This window comes from Salmo trutta, chromosome 33 (assembly GCF_901001165.1).
Source record: "Salmo trutta chromosome 33, fSalTru1.1, whole genome shotgun sequence".
In the NCBI taxonomy this organism is placed as follows: Eukaryota; Metazoa; Chordata; class Actinopteri; order Salmoniformes; family Salmonidae; genus Salmo; species Salmo trutta.
In genome coordinates this window covers 8,644,737-8,666,509 of record NC_042989.1, presented here as the reverse complement: position 1 = coordinate 8,666,509, position 21,773 = coordinate 8,644,737, and the positions used below count along the sequence as shown (strand labels likewise).

The window sequence follows — 21,773 nt, the reverse complement described above, 5'->3', positions numbered from 1 at the left end:
CATTGACTGATTTCCTTATATGAACTGTAATTCTGTAAAATTGTGGAACATTGGCAGGGCAATTGAAGCAAATACAATATGCCTATAGCCTATTGCACAGACCTCATTGCTACAGTACTGTTTTTAAATAGGTTAATATTGCGTAAGGTTACATAAAACAAAAAAAATCTGAGCGTTAGATCTCGTCTTGCTTTTGGACTCAAAGTGATCTCAACTCAGATTGACCACCACTGCTTTAAAGGATTATAACAGTTGTGGTCCCATTAAAATGTTATAAGGTTAAATAAGAACGAGTGTAATAGAGGCTTTTGGGCTGGAGCTGCTTATTATATTGAGTTTAGGGTATGAAAGGGAGTAAGTTTGCAAAGCAGCAAATACCAATGTTCAATACCTACAGTACAGTGCACACTAAGGACGTAGGCAGCATTTGTTAATAAACTCAGTCCCTAAAACATCAAAAGGTACATATCTACAGTCTAAATAATGCCGGTCAAGGAGTTTTCCATTGAAAAGTTAACTGTGTATCAGTCAAGATCTAAAATATACTGTGCTTTTTGTCAATGTAATAGTAAGGCTGATTGTGTGTGTCTTGGTGTAAAGTCATAGTTTAATGTACAAAAAGACAGAATAACTGGAAATAAAAATGGGTAGAAAAGTTAATTGAGATATGAACTTCAATCCAATTCTGCTCCATTAAGTCATGCTAGTAAGCGTCCGTTCGTTTTCAGAAACTTCACTAGAGGACAGTAGTGAGTGACCAACCCTCCACAACCAACTTGCCAGTCTGTGAAATCTGTACACAAGGACAGGGCAGGAGAGACAGCATGGTGGTCGAAATATAAAAATCACACATTAATGAACGCGTCCTCATCCCTAACTTCTTGCTGCAAGGTATCCATCGAGTCCCCCTGCCTCCCACCGTCCTCCTCTTCAGTGCCATTACAGGTAGGGCCAATGATGTAGCGATAGTCTCCACCGATAACCAGAGCTGCCCCAGAAGACACCGCTAGCCAGTCTCTCTCATCTTCCTCCACCCCCACAGACTGCCAGGGCATTCCTGACCACGAGGGGTCCTTCCTTGGGCCCAGTGCCCCTGCCCCCTGCTCCCCCTTGTCATTCTCCAGGTTAACGTAGAGAAGGGCCTCCTTAATGCAGCTAGGCCCTGGGGATAGGCTGGCCCACAGCCCCTCCAGCTGGTCAATCAGGTGCAGGAAACTGGGGCGGCACTTGGGAACAGGGCTCCAGCAGCTATGCATGATCTCGTAACTGGGAAAAGAAAGGAAGACGATTCGAACTGTCAGGTCGTTATTGTAAAGTAATGTGTTCTCAATGAGTTACCTGGTTAAATAGGCAGTAAAATATACAAACTCATGATTAAATCATTTTCATTCATCTGGCACCAATGATGATAATTAGATTGTTTTAGTCATTTGAAAAGTATAGCACCGATCCCATCAGTTCTGATGAAGGCCTTGCAGGCTGATTTTCAACGCCGGAGAATTTTCTATCAGACCCAGTGGACCACTCACATGTCGTCTCGGCAGTCAGGTGGCTGTTTGAGCCGCTCTCCCTTGATGAGGTACTCGTAGATTTCGGAGTTCTCCACGCCAGGGTAAGGGGTCTGACCCCGTGCCATGATCTCCCACATGGTGACTCCAAACGCCCACTGTGGGAAAACCGAGTCAGTCAATTAACTTCTGGGGCCACTAAAAAGGCAAAAATAAGGAATTGACAGTTCCAAAAACATAATCAACATATTATCTATTAAACAGGGACTCAAGTCTGAACTTCTGTGGCCACTACATGGTTTAAAAATTCAAACATGAAATTGATTGGTCTGGAAACAAAATCAACATCTTATCCACGATGCATTGAATTGCATTACAAAACACAAATGTAATCCTATTCACAAAGAGGATTTCAAGATGGGGATCCCGAACTGAAATATTCCCACCCTATAGTGTCACCATCATTTAGAAAGTGAAGATATGAGTTTGTGTGTACTGTGACCACTATGAGGGTGCGTCCATCTTTGTATATACCACATCACTCTGAGTAGTGTAGACATTGTCAGCAAGGCTCTCCAGTGCTATCCACTTGACAGGCAGCTTTGAGACAGATCCCTGTCTGTAGTAGTCGCCACTGTAGATTTTCTTTGACAGCCCAAAGTCTGCCACACAGACTGTCAAGTTTTCACTAAGCCTATGAACAAAGGAGAGGAGATGGTCACAATCTAACCCACAGGCAAGATAACGCTCTAGTAAATTCAGTGTAAACCATATTAGAGGGAGTCCCAGTTAGGAAAGAGTAAAGTGATGGGTTGCCATATTCCCCATTTAGTGCACTAGATTTGACCAGGGCCCTACAGGGAGTATGGTGCCACTTGGGACAAAGCCACAGTCTACTGTGCTCGTAGAGTCTCACATGCAGTTGCGTGCAGCCAGATCTCTGTGTATGATGCTTTTGTTGCTGAGGTACGCCATTCCACGAGCGATGTCCAACATGAACTGTATGAGCATCTGCAGTGACACGGTCTGTGTAAGGGAGAGACAGCAACATTTTGTTAAAACATGATTTGAAGCTATACAAAAAGTCTACTATGAAAATAAATAATTTGGGCCAACAGGTCAACCTGGTCTTTCCTCTAGTCCATAACAGGAAATAAATACATTATTTAAAACATTCTGTATGTAAACTGTCAAATGTAACAGTAGAAGACCTTGAGTTCTCTGGAAACACATTGGGCAGAAATGTATTATAGATGGTGTTATAGGGTTAGTGTACAAAACATTAGTAACATCTGCTCTTTCCATGACAGACTGTCCAGGTGAATCCAGCTGAAAGCTATGATCCCTTATTGATGTTACCTGTTAAATCCACTTCATTCAGTGTAGATGAAGGGGAGGAGACCGGTTAAAGAAGGATTTGTAAGCCTTGAGACAATTAAGACATGGATTGTGTGTGTGTGCCATTCAGAGGGTGAATGGTCAAGACAAAAGCTTTAAGAGCCTTTGAACGGGGTATGGTAGTAGGTGTCAGGCACACCGGTTTGAGTGTGAGAAGAACTGCAACACTGCTGGGTTTTTCACGCTCAACGGTTTACCGTGTGTATCAAGAATGGTCCACCACGCAAAGGACATCCAGCCAACTGGACACAACTGTGGGAAGCATTGGAGTCAACATGGGCCAGCATCCCTGTGGAACGCTTTCAACACCTTGTGGAGTCCATGCCCCGACGAATTGAGGCTGTTCTGAAGGCAAAAGGGGGTGCAACTCAATATTAGGAAAGTGCTGCTAATGTTTTGTACACTCAGTGTATCTACTTTAGGATGCATACAAGTGTGTATAAAATGTTTAGGGGGCACTCACAAAGGGCTCGTCTCCAAGGCGGGACAAGAGCAGAAATGTGTGAAGGTCCCCGTGCTTCATGAATGGCAGGATAACCATGGGGATGGGCAACCGTTGCTGAGGCCGACTGTGCAAACTCACTCCTGGAGGACCAAAATATATTCAATATAATCAACAACTCACTGCATTGAGTTGCTGTAATGACACAGTTACAACTCTTTCTCTGAACCTAAGTAGCCTACTTGTTGTACTCGTTTGTAGAATATAGTATTATTTGTAATCTGGCAATGCCTTTCGTTAGTAAAGTTGTAATGAATTTAATTGAAATAAAAGTTAGCTCAAGTCATGTGTTTCTTTATTCACTACTAACCAATGAGCTGGATGACATTGGGATGATCGAAGTCCTTCATATAAGAAGCCTCCTTCAGGCACTGTTCAATATCACATGATGAGTTGATATCCGCTGATGGAACAAAAATGACAGAAAACAAAGTTATCACTACTTTCAAGGACGTATTAGTTCAGATCAGGGTGAAAGTAAGCCGGTATGGAGTTCTGGCAAAATAAATAGTGGGGGCACGCCTTGGCCTACCGGTAAAACATGAGTTTATCACAATAATTAAAAAGATGCCAAGAAGAACTGTAGGTTATTACACCATTTGTCATTAGCCTACCACATGTCAGTGTCATTAAAAATGTGAGAATGGACTTGAAAACGTGTGGAAGTATGTTCCAAAATGCGGTGTGGTTGGACAACATAGTGACATTTTGCCACGGCAGAGCGGAGTGACCGAGACGCACGCAAACAGCAGTGGATGCATCAAGAGGTTACACAAGTTTAAGCCTTTCTGACAAAAATCGCCAAATGTCATTCATTCCACTTTTTGGTGTTTTGTAACAGCTGTCTCTTTCCATTCATCAACTGGTGGGTGCACAGTGTGGATGCTGGAATATATATATTTATTTAGAGTGGATGAACGTGCGCAGGTACCCAGGCTTATTGAAGCCGTTTGACGTGATTTTTTGACAATCAGATGAAAACATCATGACTGGTTGTGTTTATGCCACATTTTAAAAAAGGTAATGCATTTTAAGTGAAACAACATACGTTTACTATTAGACCCACAGCGTACCTTTGAAATGAATAGGGATTCTGTAATTCTATGATTAGGCCCAAGCGTGTGCACACACAAAGGAAGTTCCATAATGGGAAGAAATCTACTTTCACCCCTACCTTCAACTGTATCCATATAATATCCACTGACCGTACACATTCATATAAAAAGGCAGTTAAAATGTACAGTCTATAGTCGCTCACTCACTTTTGAGCACCTTCACTGCAACTTTCTGTACAGTACTGTCCTCCATCTTTAGGAAGGCCTCACGCACTGAGCCAAACTCACCTACTCAAACACAGAAAAAAAAGACAAAAAAAAAAAATCACTGGCACATTAATCCTGGGACAATAAACACTTTGGTTACAATTCAACATATTCCAAAACATCACAACACAGACATGAGGTCTGCCTTATTTAGCAATACACAGTCATGATTATAGGCCATGCCAGACGTTAGTAAATGTTTTCCTTTGCAGTCGCCAGCATCTACCACATTTTTTCAACATGTCTACTTTCAGTCAACACTTTTAAGGGTGTGAGCTAGTGTGTATAGAAACAGTACACAAGGAAGCCCTCACTAACCTTTTCCCAGCATGTGTCCGAGGGTCAGTAGTCTTTCTGGGATCAGGACGTCTTGCAGTTTGGCCTTTAGATCGTTACTGATACCCAAGCTGTCCACTGGTGGGAGACACCGATTGAATTCATTATTCACCACCAAGCTCCACTGACTACAAGCACTACAGTACGTGTCAACAGAGGGTGGCACCTTTATTTGTGGAGGACGCAAGCCAAACACGACTGCCTTTACTTACAGCTGGATTCTGGGAGCTCGGGGCAGGTCCTGTTGAATGACCTGGCTGCAGTGAAGGACACCAAGCGCTCATTCCCTGGGGGCTTGAAGACAGACCTGCAATGACAAGCGGAGTCCTTCATTCACATACTGTATGGGCGCCGGCAGGCCGACTGTCTGCAGTATCTACCAGAATCAGAGGCCTTGGTTGAATACTTTATGACTGCACTGTTATTCCTGCTTTGCCTTGGTTTAGTAACCTTGCAGTAAAGTCGCTCCTGTTTGAATACTTCTAAAATGCATCCTTCCTTCCTTGGGGTAATCTACTGATCTGACAAAGACATTGGTGAACGGAATGTAGTGTAAACCTTGCTTTCCCTCATCCAATCATGTCAGCTCAGTGATAACTTTAAGGAAGGGATGAAAGGAAGGTAAGTTGCAGTCATAAAGTATTCAAACAATGCCTCTGATTCTGGTAAATACTGCAGACCGTAGGCCTATATGTAAAGTCAGTGTACTTGGGGGGGAACCTGGCAGCTGTTTACAGTAGGTCAGTCAATTCATTAAAATACTGCTTTCAGCCCATGCAAATTAATTTAAACAGAAAATAATGTTTATTTGAAAGGCTTTGGCCTGGTCTAGTAAGAGAGCAATGGTAGCATACCCAAACTGTGTCTCCTTCCCTCTGCGGTGCACTAGGACTGTCAAGAGAAGCCCCACCATGGTGGCCACCAGCAGGCCCAACAGAAGACCCACCCACATATGGCCTCTCTGCATCTGGGCTGCCAATGCTGTGTGGAACACACACACACACACACACCATTACAAACTGGCTTTACAAACAGCACAACACCCTGTCACCTTCAAATTTGGAACATAAGTTTTAAAACAACTAGAGTGACAGGGCTTATAATGGAGAGTGAGAGGGGCTCACTGACCTGAGGCGGGCATGACCAGTACAGGCTGGCTCCAGGGCCCACAACCAGCCACTGTACACGCTGACACCTGGAAGGTGGCGTTAAAGAAACGACCTCCACCAGACAGGTGGGCCACATTCTCTTTAAAGAACAGAGCCTCCTGGAACACAACAACCAAAGTATGTCAGTGTGTATGGTCTATATAAGACATGCTTTGAGTTTTAGAAACTTAAAAACAAAGCTTCCATCGCAAGGGAATGCTGGCCTTTTACATTTTTTTACACAACACACATTATGCTTTGGAACTGCTGAATACTGAGAAAAATAAGGGAAAAAAATCAGTTGGATACTTTTCTTTGGCACCACAGGAACACAATACGAATGTGGCCTTTCTATGCTTGAGGCCCTGGGTCTCAATCCCGCCCAGTGCAATTGGGTCTCGGACCACCTGACAGGCCGCCCCCAGGTGGTGAAGGTAAGAAACAAAATCTCTACTTCGCTGATCCTTGACATGGTGGCCCCACAAGGTTGTGTGCTCAGCCCCCTCCTGTACTCCCTGTTCCCCCATGACTGTGTGGCCATGCACGCCTCCAACTCAATCATCAAGTTAGCAGATGACACAACAGTAGTAGGCTTGAGTACCAACAACGACGAGACAGCCTACAGGTAGGAGGTGAGGGCCCTGGGAGAGTGGTGCCAGGAAAATAACCTCTCACTCAACGTCAACAAAACAAAGGAGATGATCATGGACTTCAGGAAACAGCAGAGGGAGCAACCCCTATCCACATCGATGGGACAGTAGTGGAGAAGGTGGACATTTTTAAGTTCCTCTGCGTACATGTCACTGACAAACTGAAACGGTCCACCCACACAGACAGTGTGATGAAGACACAACAGCACCTCTTCAAACTCAGGAGGCTGAAGAAATTTGTCTTGTCACCTAAAACTTTTACAGATGCACAATCGAGAGCATCCTGTCAGGCTGTATCACCGCCTGGTACGGCAACTGCACCGCCCACAACCGCAGGTCTCTCCAGAGGGTGGTGCGGTCTGCACAACGCATCACCGGGGTCAAACTACCTGCCCCCCAGGACACCTACAGCACCCGATGTCACAGGAAGGCAAAAAAGATCATCAAGGACAACAACCACCCGAGCCACTGCCTGTTCACCCCGCTACCATCCAGAAGGCGAGGTCAGTACAGGTGCAAAGCTGGGACCGTGAGACTGAAAAACAGCTTCTATCTCAAGGCCATCAGACTGTTAAACAGCCATCACTAGCACAGAGAGGCTTGAAACATTGGCCACTTTAATAAATGGAACACTAGTCACTTTAATAATGTTTACATATCTTGCATTACTCATCTTATATGCATATACTATATTATCTATTGCATCTTAGCCTATGCCGCTCTGTCATTGCTCATCCATATAGTTATATATTCTTATTCCATTCCTTTACTTAGATTTGTGTATATTAGGTATTTGTTGTGGAATTGTTAGATATTACTTGTTAGATATTGCTGCACTGTCGGAACTAGAAGCACAAGCATTTCGCTACACTCGCAATAACATCTGCTAACCATGTGTATGTGACCAATAAAATGTTATTTGATTTAAGAAGATTTTGTAAAGAACTCACATGAGAGAAGATTAAACGTTTTGATATCTGCCACCCCCCCTTGAAGCGGTTGTTATTTCGAAGGAGAAAAGTATGCAAACATGAAAGGATAAGTAGCATATATTTCTTTATCTATACTGAACAAAAATATAAAACACAACATGTAAAGTGTTGGTCCCATGTTTCAGCAGCAGAAATAAAAGTTCCCAAAATGTTCCATATGCACAAAAAGCTTATTTCTCTCAAATTTGGTAGACATATTTGGTTACATTTCTGTAAGTGAGAAATTCTCCTTTTCCAAGATAATCCATCCACCTGACAGGTGTGGCATATCAAGAATCTGATTAAAAAAACATGATCATTAAAACAGGTGCACCTTGTGCTGGGGACAAAGACCACTCTAAAATGTGCAGTTTTGTCACACAACCCAATGCCACAGATGTCTCAAGTTTTGAGGGAGCGTGCAATTGGCATGCTTACTGCAGGAATATCCACCAGAGCTGTTGCCAGAGAATTGAATGTTCGTTTCTCTACCATAAATCGACTCAAACGTCGTTTTAGAGAATTTGGCAGTACGTCCAACTGGCCTCACAACCGCAGACTACGTTTAACCACGCCAGCCCAGGACTTCCACATCCAACTTCTTCACATGCGGGATCGTCTGAAGGGGTGATGAGTATTTCTGTCTGTAATAAAGCCATTTTGTGGGGAAAAACTTATTCTGAATAGTTGGGCATAGGCCCACCCCAGTGGGTGGGCCTATGCTCTCCCAGGCCCACTCATGGCTGTGCCCCTGCCCAGTCATGTGAAATCCATAGATTAGGGCCTAATGAATTTATTTCTATTGACTGATTTCCTTATATGAACTGTAACTCAGTAAGATCTTCGAAATTGTTGCATGTTGCGTTTATATTTTTGCACAACTCAATTTGTTTATCAGAGACTCATTTCATACAAGCACATTTTCGTCCACGTTCCTTCTCCTCGCCGCCTCTCCTCGATTACCTTTGACCTTTTTCAAACGGAGGCGAGAGAGGACAGAGGAGTTGAGCAAACCCAATGGAGAAAAGACCTAAGTGTGCAGCCAGAGACTTGTCTGCAGCCCTGCCTGCACCTTAGCTACCTTCTCCGGTGTGTGATAGATTTCTCCAGCGTGTACAGGTGTATGAGACTGTCTCTCCAGTGTGTACATACAGTTGTATGAGGCTGTATCCTACCTGTCCTTCTCCTCCCAGGTTCCACTGGACTTTGTAGGCCATCAGTTTCCCCTGCAGCTCATCGTCCTCCAAGGTCGCCCAGTTCATGGACAGCTGCTGCTCTGTTAGGTCAAAGGTCAGGTTCCGGGGGGCAGCAGAGGGCACTGGGGAGGAATAACATACAGGGACATAGTGTCAATGAAAACCCCTACATTTAACACCTTACATTTGATCATAAAGAACATTATAAAAAGGTAGTTTGGTATACAATACCAGTCAAAAGTTTGGACACACCTACTCATTCAACGTTTTTTCTTTATTTTTACAATTTTCTACATTGTAGAATAATAGTGAAGACATCAAAACTATGAAATAACACATATGGAATCCAGTAGTAACCAAAAGTGTTAAACAAATCAAAATATATTTTACATTTGAGATTCTTCAAAGTAGCCACTCTTTGCCTTAATGACAGCTTTGCACACTCTTGGTATTCTCTCAACCAGCTTCATGAGGAAGTCACCTGGAATGCATTTCAATTAACAGGTGTGCCTTGTTAAAAGTTAATCTGTGAAATCTTTCCTTCTTAATGCGTTTGAGCCAATCAGTTGTGTTGTGACAAGGTAGGGTTGGTATACAGAAGATAGCCCTATTTGGTAAAAGATCAAGTCCATATTATGGCAAGAACAGCTCAAATAAGTAAAGAGAAACAACAGTCCATCATTACTTTAAGACATGAAAGTCAGTCAATGTGCAAAATTAAGAACTTTGAAAGTTTCTTCAAGTGCAGTCGCAAAAACCATCAAGCGCTATGATGAAACTGGCTCTCATGAGGACCGCCACAGACATTTACATTTTAGTCATTTAACAGAAGCTCTTATCCAGAGCGACTTACAGTATTGAATGCATACATTTCATTTTTTTTTTCTTCGTACTAGCCCCCCGTGGGAATCGAACCCACAACCCTGGCGTTGCAAACACCATGCTTTACCAACTGAGCCACAGGGAAGGAAGACCCCGAGTTACCTCTGCTGCAGAGGATAAGTTCATTAGAGTTAACTGCACTTCAGATTGCAGCTCAAATAAATGCTTCAGAGTTCATGTAACAGACACATCTCAACATCAACTGTTCAGAGGAGACTGTGAATCAGGCCTTCATGGTTGAATTGCTGCAAAGAAACCACTACTAAAGGACACCAATATGAAGAAGAGATTTACTTGGGCCAAGAAACACGAGCAATGAACAATAGAATGGTGGAAATCTGTCCGGTCTCATGAGTCCAAATGTGAGATTTTTGGTCCCAACTGCCATGTCTTTGTGAGACGCATGGTTGGTGAACAGATGATCTCGCATGTGTGGTTCACGCTGTGAAGCATGGAGGAGGTGGTGTGGGGGTGCTTTGCTGGTGACACGGTCTGTGATTTATTTAGAATTTAAGGCACACTTAACCAGCATGGCTACCACAGCATTCTGCAGCGATACGCCATCCCACCTGGCTGTTATTCAACAGGACAATGGCCCAACACACCTCCAGGCTGTGTAAGGGCTATTTGACCAGGAAGGAGAGTGCTGCATCAGATGATCTAGCCTCCACAATCACCCGACCACAACCCAAATGAGATGGTTTGGGATGAGTTGGACCGCAGAGTGAAGGGAAAGCAGCCAACAAGTGCTCTGCATATGTGGGAACTCCTTCAAGACTGTTGTAAAAGCCTTCCAGGTGAAGCTGGTTGAGAGAATGCCAAGAGTGTGCAAAGCTGTCAAGGCAAAGTGTGGCTACTTTGAAGAGCCTAAAATATATTTTGATTTATTTAACACTTTTTTGTTCACTACATGATTCCATATATGTTATTTCATAGTTTTGATGTCTTCACTATTATTCTACAATGTAGAAAATAGTATAAAAAAAGAAAAACCCTTGAATGAGTATGTGTCCAAACTTTTGACTGGTACTGTATGTCAATGCTGTCATTGTAAACTTGTGCTACTGCCATCAAGCAGTTCATTTTTTTAAATACCATCTGCTCTAAAACTCAGGAGAGATTTGCAGGGAGAGGGAAATCCCTAATCAATCAGTGTCTTTGACCTAACAGCACTCACTAAAAATTGGTTGATATCTAAGAGTGAGTTCACCCCCAAATGAGAGCCCATGGTCTCCCTGTAGTGGTATTCCTGACCAGCGTGTGGACACACTGAGGCAACAGGTGTTAGTTCAGCACTGCAACACATTAATTTGGATTGAGGGCATGCACAGTGGTTCATTGTACCAACAGTACTGGAATCAACTGGCCTGTGTCCAGCACTGCCAGTTTTTCAAACAAGGTCACCCCCAGAAACCCCAACTGTACTGCTCCCCTCATCAGACTCCCTCCCATGACCACATCCTAAACTCTGCTGCATGTATGTACACCTTATCTCAACAACAAACCTTATTTAAAACCTATCAAATGAGGCTGCATCCTATATAGGATTTAGTTCATGTTCTAGTACTTTGACAGTGTAACAACTTTGACGTTATATTCCCATTGTGATAAGGTTGCCACTCGCCATATTGTTGCATGAATCATCATGTGCTTTTGATGTCCAGCTGGTGAAGTGGTTGGTTGACAATGTGTGTATACCAAATGGCACCCTATTCCCTATGTAGTGCACTACTTTTGACCGGGGCCCATAAATAGTGCAATGCATAGGTGAATAGGGTGACATTTGGGGCGCATCCAATGGCAAAAAACAGTTGATGAACAAGAGAGCTGAAATGTCATTATGTATTCTATTGGCTGGATGCCCACCTGCTTCTGGTGTCTGAAAGTCCAGCCAGCCAGAGAATAGGGAGGTCCCCACCTCATTGTCACAGCACACTCTAACGCTGTAGTTGGAGTAGCAGCTCAGCCCACTGAGGAACTGTTGGAATGGTGGAACCTTTACACGCTGGTCCAGAAGGTCCACCTTCCTCCCAGAGTTCTTAGACATCTGCAAGAGGATTGAAGGAAGGAAAACATTCCATAAGGGTTACGTTCAAGGACAAATGTGAGAGCATGTGAAAAACAAATGCGTGACATGTCATCTATCTTTGAGGTGAAATTCTCATGTTTTCATTGGCAAATTCCTTCATTCAAAGAATGAAAAATAATAATACTCAAGGCGCTGCCCCCCAAAAAATAAATAATTATTTTCATTAGCTCAGTCTTGACTAAACATTGATCCAAGGCATGAATCTCAATTTTGATGGTGGTCACTCCCATCCTAAATTGCACTGACAGACAACTTTCAACAACAACAACCACATCTCTTAAAAATCTGTAAAAACATTTAACTGCTGACTGAGAGTGTCAGTTTGCTTGCATATTCCATGACTGCTTTATTGAACATCCACATATAAGAATTCAGTCACAGGATTATTTGGTTAAGGAATTTAGCCAAATCCACAGCACTGGCCGGCCATCTCAGTTGTGCCGGTTTGGTTCATTTTTATCTGTGGGACTGGAGTATTAGAATAGAATACAAATCTTTACCTGGATGGTGCAGGCCGACAGGTCAGAGTGTCCGGTGAAGCCAGGGCTCCAGGCCAGCGTGACATTGTTCTCCACCATGTGGACCACCTGCACACCTTTAGGGGCTGCTGGGAGGACTGCAGTCAAAGAAAAAGACTGGGTTTTAGATTTACCAACATCCAACTCTGTACAGAAGCTGGACGAGGAGCAGACAAGAATAGCTAAGTAACAGCAGCGTACTGCAATGTGGATTGACTAACCGGTCTTCATCAGGCAGCATATTCAATTTGAAAAACAAATGCCTTAGTCACACTGATGAGAGCACTGATAATTCATGAATTAGTCACCTTTAATGTGCACAGTGCCTGTTCGCGATACTGAGATACCTCTGGCATTCCTGGCTTCGCAGTAGAACTTGATGCTGTTATTCACACCTACAGGGAAAGGGAACAGAGGTGGGAGACATGTTAAGTGAGGTACGCAAACCAGAGCCCTTTAAAAAAAGGTAGGGGTTCAGTCGATGCTAAAAGAGTGAATTAAACCAGTCCCCTGCTACTATGCCTGACCAACAGTTTGTTTCTCCCATGTAAATGAGTAAATTTCACTGAACAGTATGAAATGCATACCACAGTGGAGTACTATATATATAAAGTCCTGTGAGCGTTTGTACCTTCATTCTGGTGCTGTTGCAGACCATAAAGTAAACACTGGAATGTATCATCTGGATTTCCACAACCTCAGCGGCAACAGATGGTGAAATTGCCACATCTCCAGACTTCCTAGACATCTTTTGCACTGAAAAACCTGTATTTTATTCATGCCTAACGTGGATAAGGATCTAAGGGTTTCTGAAACCACCAATTTGCACAAACCAGCTACTGAAACTACAGCACAGAAACACAAGGACTGCACAAGGAATAACTCCTAACCTAGACTGACTTGTTAAGTCTTGTATTAGTCCATGAAATCACTTTCCTTGAGCTAATCCTTCATGACAAATACAGTTACAGGAAGGCATGTGTTGCGCGTGTGTGTGTGTGTGTGTGTGTGCGCGCGTTTTACTATCCTTTTCGGGACCAGAAGTCCTCACAAGGATAGTAAAACAAGGAAAATGTGGATAAGTGGGGACATTTCACCGGTCCCCACAAGGAAAATGTTATTTAAAGCTTAGGGGTTAGGGTTACAATTCGGGTTAAGGTTAGGTTAAGGGAAATAGAATTTTGAATGAGAATCAATTGTTAGTAAAACAAACGTGTGTGTGTGTGTACAGTACACTGAACAATACCAGGCATTAAGGGCCACTTCCTGGTTAGTCATCCACTAACTGACATTCACAGAAAAACATGCCAGGGTCATAACAGGGAACCATCAGCTGGACTGAAACGCATCTGGTTACTCTCACATTCCAAGGAAACATCAGTCTCTGGTAGCCAGATAGGAAAACATCAGCACCTGTCAAGTGGAGTATCTGGCTACTTCATTCCTGACTCAGAGTTAGAACTCAGCAGCAAAGTCTTTGTATCCATCCCAAATGGCACCCACTTCCCTATTTAGTGCACTACTATTGACCAGAGCCCTGTGGGCCAGTTAAATAGGACAGAGGAACTAAACCAGCTAAACATAAGTAGGAAATGAAGGAGGAGAGCCACTAAGGCGAAAGGCTTACATATCACGAGAAGGGAATGAATCAGACTTCTAATGAACAATCCAGTCAATCCACTCGTGTTGACTGGCTGGTGTCTACACTTATCAAACAAACATTTACACTTGTACGCGTTCTCAACCAATTACAGCGCATTTCCACTCTTAAGTCACAACATTTGTTCTTTCTGATAAGGGGAATCATTACAGGTTTCCTTATCTATAGCCAAGAAGAAAACACGTCATACAGTGCTGTGCCCATAGAAAAAAAGCACTGTGTATTTACTGGTAGACATCAGCATAGCATAGACATAACATCTGAGTGTAAACCCTCAGAGGAAAGAGCAAGAAAGCCCTCCAGTAGCGTTCCACCCACTGAGAATAACCTTTGGCTTCGTTCTACCATTAAAACAGTTCCAACTCACGCACAAATCTCTAGCAGCTTAAAAGCCATAAAACCATGATCCCTTCCTTGCAATGTATGACTAATGTCTGATTTGCTTTTACAACAGACGGATGGCAGGCCACCTTATTGAACTAACAGCACTAACAGTCTGATCTGACATTCTTGTGATTCATATGTCATTTTCTGGCTTGTTAAATCAATAGAGGATATTTCTCAATCGTCTTTCATCAGTTCCTGAAATCATCTGTCATTGTCACAAAATGCACTGGAGTTCCTGACGGTCCACCCCCGGGTGGTGAAGGTAGGAAACAACATCTCCACTCTGCTAATCCTCAACACTGGGGCCCCACAAGGGTGTGTTCGCGGCCCTCTCCTGTACTCCCTGTTCACCCACGACTACGTGCCCATGCACGCCTCCAACTCAATCATCAAGATTGCAGACGACACTACAATGGTAGGCTTGATGACCAACAACGACGAGATCCTTGGGTCCTCGGAGTGTGGTGTCAGGAAAATAACCTCTCACTCAATGTCAGCAAAACAAAAGAGATGATCGTGGACTTCAGGATGTGCCCCTATCCTGGTTAAATAAAGGTCCATTGGGAAATACAGAGACTCTCTACAAGCAAATAAGATTAAGAAATATCAGCGTGACACAGAGGATTACCAGCTTAACCAGGTGTATGCATGGGAAGGCCCAAGGACAGGAGCACGGAGAGGCCGACGTAGGGACGCACCACTGATTGAGGGACGCAGAGACGCAGCAGCAGGAGGACAAGGAAATTTGGACACAGAGGCATCCACCGAGAGCGAATTCCCCACAGACAGTGACTCCAGCTACCATGGCACACAGCCGGTTTTTCTAGCCCGGAAGCAACACAAGGCTCTAGGAAAGAAAAGAAACGATGCAGGAGAGGCAAGCGGTCGAAGAGGAGACCAGGATCACAGGCCGTGGACACGGAGCTACAACAGGACGCGGTAATTAACCTCTCCAAAAAAGACCTTACTGACGCTCAAGTCTCAGTCTTATCTAAGGGTCTCTCTTTTGTACCTACATGTACAGATAAACCTTTTGATACGAAAGTAGATCTGTTCAAATTCTTCCGTAAGATTAAACTTAAGCATGTGTTTTCACAAAACACTGTTTCGGGCCAAGAAACACATCAACGATCTGGCACACATTTTAAGCCCAAAAGCAAATTCTGTCCCATAGTTAACAACTCTTCGATTAATACCTATTGTAGGTTAGTCGAACAAGAAGCCATGTCAGTGTATACGAGACAAACAAACCACATTCAAAAAAATCTCACTAGAACAGAAGAACAGGCACTTAATGAATTAATGAAAGATTCATCGTTGGTTATTAAACCTGCAGACAAGGGGGGTGCTGTGGTAGTTCTAGACTATGAAAAATATAAAGAAGAAATTCAGAGACAACTCAGTAATGAACGTTTCTATAGAAAACTAAGTGTTGATCCCACACAGGTGTTCCAAAGGGATATATGCTCTAGTTTGGAGCAAGGCCTATTAAACCACCTTATCTCAAAACCTGAATATGAATATCTTTGCTGCGATTGTGCCATACGTCCATGCCTTTACATTTTACCGAAATTACACAAACCTAAAACACAACAAGGCAATTATCCAGGCAGACCAGTGGTTGCAGGAATAGGCTCAATGTTAGAGCCATTGTCGAACTTTGTAGACGCTTTTATTAAAACTCATGTGCAAGCATTGCCATCATATGTTAAAGACTCTATAGACTTCATAAACAAGATCTCACCAATAACGGGTTTGAAAGAAGACTGTATTCTGGTCACATTAGATGTCGAGAGTCTATATACCAGCATTCCCCATGCGGGGGGGCTGGCAGCACTAGCTCACTATTTGGGAGACAGAGACACTAACGAATATCCACCAACAAACTTTATTTTAGAGCTGGCAGAATACGTTTTGAAGTATAACTATTTTAGGTTTGATGATGAATACTACCTCCAAACGAATGGAACGGCGATGGGTTCCACATTCGCTCCGAGCTATGCTAACCTTTATGTGGGTCTATTTGAAGAACGTTTTGTCACTAACATAAACGAAAATCCATTTTTGAACAAAATCCTGAAGTGGTATCGATATATTGACGACATTTTTTGCATATGGGAAGGAACTGAACAAGAGCTGTCAGATTTTATGGCACTACTCAATGACATGGATCCCAATCTCAAATTTACTATTGAAAGTGACACTCAACGCGTTCATTACCTCGATATGTGGATTGAGAAATCAAATGGAACCCTGTTTACAACTCTGTATCGAAAAGAAACAGACAGAAATACTCTATTACAGGGGGACAGCTTCCATCCTGAGCCATTAAAAAGAGGACTTCCTAGAAGCCAGTTTTTCAGACTGCGCCGTATATGCTACTCCAATGATGATTATCTAGAAAAAGCAGCGGAGATGCGCATTAGGTTTCTAAGAAGAGGCTATTCGCCACAATGTGTGGATGAAGCTCTTCATTTGGCATTGGGTAAAACACGAGATGAATTGTTACAAAAAAGACCCGCTAAAGCAAAAGAACACTCCGTTATGTTCACAACCACATATACTTTAAATTCGCGAAAAGTGGGAGGTGTGGTTAAGAAACACTGGCATATTTTATCATCGGACCCAGCTTTGCCGGCTGAATTTAAGAATCCACCACTCATTGTGTATAGGAGAGGTCGCAATTTACGCGATAAACTGGTTCATGCCAACTGCCAGCCACGAAAGAAAATCAGCCAGGCTCTTCTACGCCCTCTACCAAATGGTAGCTATAAATGCAGAGGATGCGCACAGTGCAACAATATGATGAAGTGTGAATATTTCTGCCACCCCCACACAGGTAAACGGTTTCAAATAAATGATATCATTACGTGTACCACCACCCATGTTATTTACATTATTAAATGTCCATGTGGGCTGTGCTATGTCGGTAAAACCTCCCGCTCTCTCAAACAGAGAATTAGTGAACACAAAAGTTCAATCAGGAGAAACGACAGGGATTATCCAGTCGCAGTACATTTTAATGACCTAAAGCATGACATTTCTACCTTTAGATTTTGTGGCATAGAGAAAGTCAAGATATCAGACAGGGGAGGTGATATTAATAATACTCTGAGCAAAAGAGAATGTTTTTGGATTTTCACCCTCCAGACATTATTTCCTAAAGGACTTAATGATGAAATGCCTATGTATGTTATGTTGTGAATTTAAAAATGTTCCTATTTAAGATTATTTAAGATTACTTAGTTCTTTTCGTATGATGTACCCAATGATTAATGAAAACTTGCTATGTCCTCGTTGTGATTTTATGGACGTGTTAGGTGCGTCTTGTCTATACACTTGCAATATTTGTGAAATGCATATTGTTATGTTTGGTAGCACTTTTTTATTTTTCCTTAGCCTCCAACTCCTTTCCATATGTGGAACGGATGTGGGTGGGGCTAGGTCTACATAGAGGTGCTGTTTTAGAAAATTCACAAAAGCTCTGACGAAGGCCGTTGGGCCGATACGTAAGCTTATTAAATACCAGTGATACTATCAAGAGCAGTGTGCGGTTTCTTTCATCCTGTTTTAATTGCTTTAATTGTTGCCATGCACCTGCAACAAGACTGCTCAGATGTGCGAGTGCCTTTTGAATCTGGTTAAATAAAGGTGAAATAAAATAAATAAATAAAAAATCCACAGAGACGGGACAGAAGTGGAGAAGGTAGAAAGTTTTAAGTTCCTCGTTGTACATATCACCGACAAAGTGAAATGGTCCGCGCACACAGACAGTGTGGTGAAGAAGGCGCAATAGCGCCTCTTGAACCTCAGGAGGCTGAAAAAAGGTGGCTTGTCACCAAAAACCCTCACTAACTTCTACAGGTGCACAATTGAGAGCATCCTGTTGGGCTGTATCACCGCCTGGTATGGCAACTGCACCGCCCACAACCGCAGGTCTCTCCAGAGGGTGGTGCGGTCTGCACAACACATCACCGGGGGCAAAATACCTGCCCTCCAGGACACCTACAACACCTGATGTCACAGGAAAAATAAAAATAAAAATCAGCAATCACAATAACCAGCCGAGCCACTACCTGCTCACCCCGCTTCCATCCAGAAGGCGAGATCAGTACAGGTGCAAAGCTGGGACCGTGAGACTGAAAAACAGCTTCCATCTCAAGGCTAGACTGTTAAACAGCCATCACGAGCACAGAGAGGTGGCTGCCTACCTACAGACTTGATATCATTGGCCACTTTAATAAATGGAACACTAGTCACTTTAATAATGCCACTTTAGAATGTTTACATATCTTGCATTACTCATCTCATATGTACAGTTGAAATCAGAAGTTTACATACACTTAGGTTGGCTTTAGAAGCTTCTGATAGGCTAATTGACATCATTTGAGTCAATTGGAGGTGTACCTGTGGATGTATTTCAAGGCCTACCTTCAAACTCAGTGCCTCTTTGCTTGACATCATGGGAAAATCAAAAGAAATCTGCCAAGACCTCAGAAAACAATTGTAGACCTCCAAAGTCTGGTTCATCCTTGGGAGCAATTTCCAAATGCCTGAAGGTACCACGTTCATTTGTACAAACAATAGTACGCAAGTATAAACACCATGGGACCACGCAGCCGTCATAGAGCTCAGGAAGGAGATGCGTTCTGTCTCCTAGAGATGAACATACTTTGGTGCAAAAAGTACAAATCAATCCCAGAACAACAGCAAAGGACCTTGTGAAGATGCTGGAGGAAACAGGTACAAAAGTATCTATATTATCCACAGTAAAACAATTCCTATATCGACATAACCTGAAAGGCCACTCAGCAAGGAAGAAGCCACTGCTCCAAAACCGCCATTAAAAAAAGCCAGACTACGGTTTGCAACTGCACATGGGGACAAACATCGTACTTATCGGAGAAATGTGCTCTGGCCTGATGAAACAAAAATAGAACTGTTTGGCCATAATGACCATTGTTATGTTTGGAGGAAAAAGGGGGAAGCTTGCAAGCCGAAGAACACCATCCCAACCGTGAAGCACAAGGGTGGCAGCATCATGTTGTGGGGGTTCTTTGCTGCAGGAGGGACTGGTGCACTTCACAAAATAGATGGCATCATGAAGAAAGAAAATGATGTGGATATATTGAAGCAGCATCTCAAGACATCAGTCAGGAAGTTAAAGCTTAGTTGCAAATGGGTCTTCCAAATGGACAATGACCCCAAGCATACTTCCAACGTTGTGGCAAAATGGCTTAAGGACAACAAAGTCAAGGTATTGGAGTGGCCATCACAAAGCCCTGACCTCAATCCAATAGAAGATTTGTGGGCAGAACTGAAAAAACATATGCGAGCAAAGAGGCCTACAAACCTGACTCAGTTACACCAGCTCTGTCAGGAGGAATGGGCCAAAATTCACCCAACTTATTGTGGGAAGCTTGTGGAAGGCTACCCAAAACGTTTGACCCAAGTTAAACAATTTAAAGGCAATGCTACCAAATACTAATTGAGTGTATGTAAACGTCTGACCCACTGGGAATGTGATGAAAGAAATGAAAGCTGAAATAATTCGCTCTATTATTCTGACATTTCACATTCTTAAAATAAAGTGGTGATCCTAACTGACCTAAGACAGGGAATTTTTACTTGGATTAAATGTCAGGAATTGTGAAAAGGTGTATGTAAACTTCCGACTTCAACTGTATATATATATATATATATATATACACTGTATCCTTCACTATCTAATCTTTACTATCTATTGCATCTTAGCCGCTCTGTCACTGCTCATCCATATATTTTATACATTCCCATCCCATTCCTTTACTAGATTGTATGCATTAGGTTTTGTTGTGGAATTGTTAGATATTACCCATTAGATACTGCTGCATTGTCGCATCTAGAGACATAAGCATTTCGCTACACTCGCAATAACATCTGCTAACCATGTGTATGTGACCAATAAAATTTGATTTGAGTGTCTGAGGGGAGGCATCTCAGATCTTCTCCTCCAATGTGTTTTGAGAAGAAGGCGAGGATACAGGATGCACGGATTTGTGGAAAGACTAAAGAGACTGAGTAAAGACCAATGAGAAACAGCCCGGTAGAGACTTACCGTTAACATGGAGTACAGATGGCGAGGAGGTGGCATCACCCTTCTGTACTCCCCCCAGCCACCAGAGCACCTCCACAGGGTCCGGGGGGCCCACAGCAGCACACGTCAGGTTAAAGGGCACCCCAGGGAACGTGGCTACATCTTGGGGCTCAAGTATAAAGTTGGGGACACCTAGAGATGGATGGGAAGAGAGAGGAGTAAATCCATTTGAATTCAATTACTTTTTGACAGCACCCCTTTTGATTTGAGCGAAACCTTCCATACATATTTGCCCATTGTAGAAGTGCTCAGAAAGTGACTTTTTGGACCGGAATGCCAAAACATTCAAGAGATAGAAGGTGCTTAAAGTTTGTCAATTATCAACAAACAAAAAAGTGCATTTGCATATGTTGTAGATTAGACCGACCCTAATTGACATAATCTGAGGTTTTTGTGTTGTGCCCGCCATCGGTCGAATACAGGGTTGTTGTCATGTTTTGGCTGATAAATTCTATTCCCATTTTAATAGATTTAAATGTCAACTTTCAAAATGGTACCACAAAGACGGTTGGAGGTCCGCACATCAGAGAATATTGACTTGAATGGGAATATCTGTTGTTTTAAATTATACTGTCAACCCCCCATAGGAAACCCATTGAAATCATAGAAATATAGAACGAATACACATGACCATTTAAGTTGACAGACAGTGGGTGGACCAGCGGCCATCTTTGAGGTAGTAATTAAAAAAGTTACAATTTCAATGGTGTACCAGATAAATTGCAGGGATAGAATTCGTAGAATGGACCTATTTCTAGGATTAAAATGTCACCCACCCTGTATTCAAGAGCTTGTTGTGTCTCAACCGATGGTGGGCACAACACAAAAACCTCAGATGTAAAGTAGGGTCTAAGCTACAACATATTCAAATATCAAGAAAAAAAAATAACTAAAATCTGAATTTTTAGTTAACAAACTTTAAGAAGTCATAAAATAGTTTCACAACCCTGTTTGAAGCTTTTAAATTATATCAAATTCAACCGTTTATGTTTTCCAGTGATGAAGACTTGGATGTCTCATGGTATGAAAAACGGCTCAACTTTGAGGACCTTTATCTCCTGAATTGTTCG

At 42.8% G+C, this 21,773-nt stretch overlaps 1 protein-coding gene across 1 annotated transcript in view; it reads right to left on the bottom strand.

Annotated features, from left to right (window-relative positions):
- Positions 1-578: 578 nt before the first annotated feature.
- The window catches only part of LOC115172331 (tyrosine-protein kinase receptor TYRO3), a 31,403-nt gene continuing 10,208 nt past the window's right edge, over positions 579-21,773 (bottom strand). Inside the window, exons 4-19 of the mRNA XM_029729693.1 lie at positions 20,665-20,835; positions 12,829-12,915; positions 12,503-12,618; positions 11,780-11,960; positions 9,011-9,153; positions 6,195-6,333; positions 5,921-6,047; positions 5,279-5,373; positions 5,049-5,144; positions 4,671-4,751; positions 3,719-3,811; positions 3,370-3,491; positions 2,425-2,534; positions 2,043-2,202; positions 1,530-1,666; positions 579-1,266 (exon numbers count right to left, since the gene is read on the bottom strand). Of these exons, the coding sequence (XP_029585553.1) occupies positions 846-1,266; positions 1,530-1,666; positions 2,043-2,202; positions 2,425-2,534; positions 3,370-3,491; positions 3,719-3,811; positions 4,671-4,751; positions 5,049-5,144; positions 5,279-5,373; positions 5,921-6,047; positions 6,195-6,333; positions 9,011-9,153; positions 11,780-11,960; positions 12,503-12,618; positions 12,829-12,915; positions 20,665-20,835 (2,279 nt within the window). The 3' untranslated portion in view covers positions 579-845. The remainder of the gene's footprint in view (positions 1,267-1,529; positions 1,667-2,042; positions 2,203-2,424; positions 2,535-3,369; positions 3,492-3,718; positions 3,812-4,670; positions 4,752-5,048; positions 5,145-5,278; positions 5,374-5,920; positions 6,048-6,194; positions 6,334-9,010; positions 9,154-11,779; positions 11,961-12,502; positions 12,619-12,828; positions 12,916-20,664; positions 20,836-21,773) is intronic.